Raw genomic sequence first — 5537 nt, 5'->3', positions numbered from 1 at the left:
CATTTCGAGCGTGGCCGTTTTCGTGCGGGTGACACGTAAAAGCACCCACTACACTCTCTGAGTGGTTGGCGTTAGGAAGGGCATCCAGCTGTAGAAACTCTGCCAAATTAGACTGGAGCCTGGTGTTGCCATCCGGTTTCACCAGTCCTCAGTCAAATCGTCCAACCCATGCTAGCATGGAAAGCTGACGTTAAACGATGATGATGATGATGATGATGATAAGAGAGCTATGATGTGGTCATTAATAAAAAAAAGTAAAAAAACAAAAGTTAAGAAATATGTCAAGAGAATCAATGCATGCCAACATGGAAAACGGATGTTAAATGATGATGATGACTACAGCCATGCTGGGGTGCCATCTTGAAGTGTTTAGTTGAACAAATCAACCCCAACACTTACTTTGTTTTTTTTTTGTCTGCTATTTATTCTATTGATCTCTTTTGGCCAAAACACTAAGCTACAGGGATGTAAGCAAACCAACACCTGCTTTCAAGCAGTATGGTGGAGACAAACAAATACACAGACACACACATACACATATGAGGTGGTATCAAAAAGTACCTGGAATAGTTCTGTAGCATGCCAACAGATGGCAGCACATGGTTGCATGTGCAGAGAGTGCCAGCAGTGACCCTCATGATTCAGTCTGCTGAATGACATCGATGTGTTTACTTTGCAAGTTGTGAAATCGGTGTTTTTGTGATCGCTTGTATGCTGTAGTCTGCGATTCTGTCATGGACAGGAAGTTGGATCAAAGAGCCAACATGAAATTTTGCATTAAACATGAGAGGTCTGCTACAGAGACATTGAGCATGCTTCGGCAAGCTTAAGGTGATGAAGCAGCAATCATCACAATGGAAGAGGCTTTCATCTCCATCACTGAAGAAGACATGACAGAGCTGTAACTCAATCAAGAGCAAGCTCATCAGTTTTTTTTTTTCGACATCTGTGGTATTGTGCATCGAGAATTCAACCCCCAGGGCCAGACTGTCAATCAAGAGTTCTATTCAACCCCCAGGGCCAGACTGTCAATCGAGAAGAGTTCTGTTGTGATGTTTTGAATTGTTTGAAGGAGGACGTTTGGTGAAAGTGACTGAATCTGTGGGGTGCAAAGAATCGGATTCCATGAAGACAACAATGCACCCTGTCCCAGAGCTCTCTTTGCCTGTGAGTTTCTTGTCAAAAACAACATGGTATCCCTTCTGCACCTGCCCAATTTGCCTGCGGACTTTCACCTGTTCGCCAAGACGAAAATGTAGCTCAAAGGTGGCCATTTTAACACCGTTGTCAGGATCCAGAGCAAATCACAGAAAGTGCTCAACTTCAAGGCCGGATTCCAACAATGCTGCGACTGGAGCATTGCTGTGCAAGGTGAACAAAACGAGGGAGAGGATGTTAAAACTTAGATAAATAAGTTATTTTTTATTAAACATGACTAGACCTGAAATTTTACGATACCACCTTGTATATACATACATATATTTATTTATTGGAACATATGCTCTTCAAGCTCATCACATAAAACTATAATTAATAGTAAGTAAATATTGGGTAGTAAAAATCATTTTGGACAGAAAAAGTCAAAGGCTGCCTTTCCAAACAGGTCTTAATAATAATAATAATAATAATGAAATTATTGTATATCGTGCTCAGGTGTATGTATAGTACATAGAATTATGTACAAAAGTCAGGAAAGTAAACGGCGTATGAGTCATGATATACAGGTATGCATGCGTATGGAGGTGGGGGATATCAGGTGTAGTGTTGGCGAATTTCAGGAAGCATGGAGGTTTTAAAGGATGCAATGTCTTGGCAGCTAACAACTGATGCAGGTAGTTTGTTCCGTGCTTCAGTAACTCTGAGTGTGAAAAAATGTTTCCAAAAGTCATGGGAGCTGTGCTTTTTCTGACTTTGTAGGCATGCTCACGTGTGTTTAAATAATTAGCGGCTGTTTAATTAGCCAATATGATTTAATGATTGAGGCGAGTTACATACATGATAATAATATTCCAAACTATTGACCTCATCTTTAGAGAGTAAACATTGTTCCGGGTACAATCCCAATGCGTGGCGTATTGGGCAAATGACTTCTACAATAGTCACGGGTCGATCAAAGCCTTGTGAGTAAATTTGGGGTTAATATATAGATCCACACCCGGCTATATATTAACCTTTGGTAAACGGAAACTGAAAGAAGCCCGTCGTATGTGTATATGCATCTATCGGCGTACATGGCGGAGACGTAACCCAACCCCTTTGTGTCTGAGTTTATCCCCCACCAACACATGACAACTGGTTCGGCAAAAGATGTACTAACAGTAAAGTCTTGGGGTCGATTTGTTCAACTAAAAACAACCCTTTCAGACTATGCCCCAGTGTGACCGCAGTCCAATGACTGACACAAGCATATGAGACATCAATACTTCGATCAGCTTTATTCCTGGAAGAAGGAACTCAGAGAAGCGATTCTCGACATAATTATGATACGAGAGTCTAAATAAAGATCTTACCTTTGGATTTGTCTTTCTTATTCGATACACTGTCTTTAAGGATCGGAGGCAAAGGCATTTTATAGGGAAACACTTCTTTGTAATTGGTGAATTTCCCATGGTAACCGGGTCGTCGGCCACGATTTAATACTTCTGTAAGCCTCGTCATTTGAAGATCGATTCTGTTGTTGTGATTGCTATTTCTACCAGGTCGAGACACCACTCAGAAGTTCCCCCTAAAGTAGGATATAACCCAGACTAAACCACAGACAAGATTATGAAGAAGACGATGGTTCAGTTCCAAGAGACAGCATGCTTAAAAGCTTCAACCTTCAAACCTATTTCCGATTACCGTAGTTACACAATATAAACACAGATACATTTGTGTTTGCAAATTATAGAGTTCAGTTAAATTATTGAAAGTTTTCTAATTTTGTCGATACCATGCTTTATATATATTTATTATAGCACTTTAATAAGTTTCTTGAAAATCAAATGTGTTCAATTGATTTCACAAAAGTACGACACTAAACACTTTATGGTAATTAAAGAGAAGCTACTCGAAAAGTTTTCAATCTAAGGGAAATAACTCTGTATTCGCGTCATCCGCGGAAATTCTTCAAAGTCAGGCAACAGATTCGAAGACATTGTTTTAACAAAGAATTTCAAAAGAATGTCATCTGAAATCCTGCCATTTATTTAAAACTATGCTTTAAAAATAACTGAAACGAACTTGTGTTGAACTGATGTTTTTTTGGTAAATTTTTATGCTATTACCGAATCGCTAAGTTATGGGGACGTAAACACACCAGCATCGGTTGTCAAGCGATGGCGGGGGACAAACACAGACACACAAACAAACATACATCTATATATATACGACGGGCTTCTTTCAGTTTCCGACAACCAAATCCAATCACAAGGCTTTGGTCGGCCCGAGGCTATAGTAGAAGACTCTTGCCCAAGGCACCATGCAGTGGGACTGAACCCGGAACCATGTGTTTGGGAAGCGAGCTTCTTTCCACACAGCCGCTCCTGCGCCACATTTTTTTTTTTGTTTGTTTTTACATTTTTTGTTTTACTTTCCTTGTTCCTCTTTTTCCATTTTTATTTTTGGACTTTGGATAAACGAATATATACACACCAACAGAAATTAATACACACACACACACATATATATATCTGCATGGCCGCAACCTCAAGGCTGAAACATATAAAAGATATATATATATATATATATATATATATATATATCATCATTTAACGTCTGTTGTTCCTGCTGGCATGGGTTGGACGGTCTGGCTATGACTGGCAAGCTGGAAGGCTACACCAGACTGTAGTCTAATTTGGCATGGTTTTCTACGACCGGATGCTCTTCCTAATGCTAACCACCCTGAGAGTATAATGGGTGCTTCTACATGCCATCAGCAGGAGTGCCATTTGCGTGACACCAGTATCTGTCACAACTACTATTTTACTTAGCTTTGTGGGTCTTCTTAGCACGACATAATGCCAAGGTCTCGATCATTCGTCATTGCCTCCCTGAAGCCCAAAACTCGAAAGGAACTTTTCACGTGTCACTGGCATCAGCCACTTTGCCTCCGTGAGGCCCAGCGCTTGAAAGGAGCTTTTTACGTGCAAATTACGTGACACCAGCATCGGCCACGACTATGATTTCACTGGCTTGACAAGTCTCTTAAGCATAGCTTATCGCCAAAGGTCTCAGTCACGAGCAATTGCCTCTGTAAGGCCCAACGTTCAAAGATCATGCTTCACCAACTCGTCCTATGTGTTCCTGGGTCAACCCCTTCCATAGGTTTCCTCCCCTGTTAGAAATCGGCACTTCTTTACACAGCTGTCCTCGTCCATACGCATCACATGACCATACAAGCACGGTCATCTCTCTTGCACACCACATCTGATGCCTCTTATGCTCAACTTTTCTCTCAAAATGCTTACACTCTGTCGTACATTCAAACTGACATTGCACATCCAGTGAAGCATACTGGCTTCATTTCTTTCAAGCCTACGCATGTCCTCGGCTGTCACAGCCCCTGTTTCACTGCCGTGTATCAAAGTCGTTCGTGCACAGGTATCATACAATCTACCTTTCACTCCGAGGGAGAAGCCTTTGTTGCCAGCAGAGGTAGGAGCTCTCTGAACTTTGCCCAGCCAATTCTTATTCTCACGGCTAGGCTCTTGGAGCATCCACCTTCGCTACTAAATTGGTCACCTAGATAACGGAAGCTATTTACTACCTTATAGCTTAGTTAAGCTATACGCAAACTAGTGGAGACGAGAATACATTTATCAAAGGTTTATTACTTTACGTACATCAGGGCTGAAGTCGTCAGTGTTATTTCTGTTTAGTTCACTCAGATTCGTTTCACACTCACTTGTTTTCCTTCTCCTACCGGAAGTCCCTTTTGTTTTGCTGCTGGCTAACTTCCTAGCTCGTCCACTGCGAAGTTTCTGTCTACAGTTCGTCTGTCACGAATCCTACCCTACATAGTTCCTTGTCACTGGACACGGGAAGGCATTTTAATTGTTCTACCCATGCGTGTGGTTACTCGATTCTTTGGTGACTGTTTCTTGTCCTTTGGCAATGTGCTGTGCTTGAAAGGTGGTGAGCTGGCAGAAACATTAACTTGCCGGACGAAATGCTTAGCGATATTTCGCCCGTTCTTACGTTCCGAGTTCAAATTTCGCCTTTCATCCTTTTGGAGTCGACTTATTAAGTACTAGTTGCGTACTGGGTTTGATAGCGGAAGCTATCGACTACCTCTAGTTTTTCACCCTGGAATGAGATAGAAGTTGTTTCCTGTTTGTTTGCAGTCTTTATTGCACCTGAACATCTGCCACAAACAAAAACTAACTTGCTAGTTAACCTGCCTTTGATGTTGCTGCACCTCTTATGTGTCCATAGCTTGCACCGGGTACATCTTATAGAGTTACTACCTACTCCTTTTCTACATACTGAGCAGGGCTATCTACCTGAAGGGGTTTGTGTTTTATCTACCTTCCTACTTATTAGGATTTTGGTTTTAG

General features: G+C 41.4%; 1 protein-coding gene across 1 annotated transcript in view; it reads right to left on the bottom strand.

Annotated features, from left to right (window-relative positions):
• Positions 1-2847, bottom strand: part of LOC106868707 (coiled-coil-helix-coiled-coil-helix domain-containing protein 1) — a 15212-nt gene extending 12365 nt beyond the window's left edge. The window contains exon 1 of the mRNA XM_014914094.2: positions 2511-2847. Within this exon, the coding sequence (XP_014769580.1) occupies positions 2511-2658 (148 nt within the window). The 5' untranslated portion in view covers positions 2659-2847. The remainder of the gene's footprint in view (positions 1-2510) is intronic.
• Positions 2848-5537: the final 2690 nt, after the last annotated feature.

The sequence above is a fragment of the Octopus bimaculoides genome, chromosome 5, assembly GCF_001194135.2.
Source record: "Octopus bimaculoides isolate UCB-OBI-ISO-001 chromosome 5, ASM119413v2, whole genome shotgun sequence".
NCBI classification, from domain to species: Eukaryota; Metazoa; Mollusca; class Cephalopoda; order Octopoda; family Octopodidae; genus Octopus; species Octopus bimaculoides.
The sequence above is the reverse complement of the archived record's forward strand: the minus strand, read 5'-3'. Positions and strand labels throughout refer to the sequence as shown.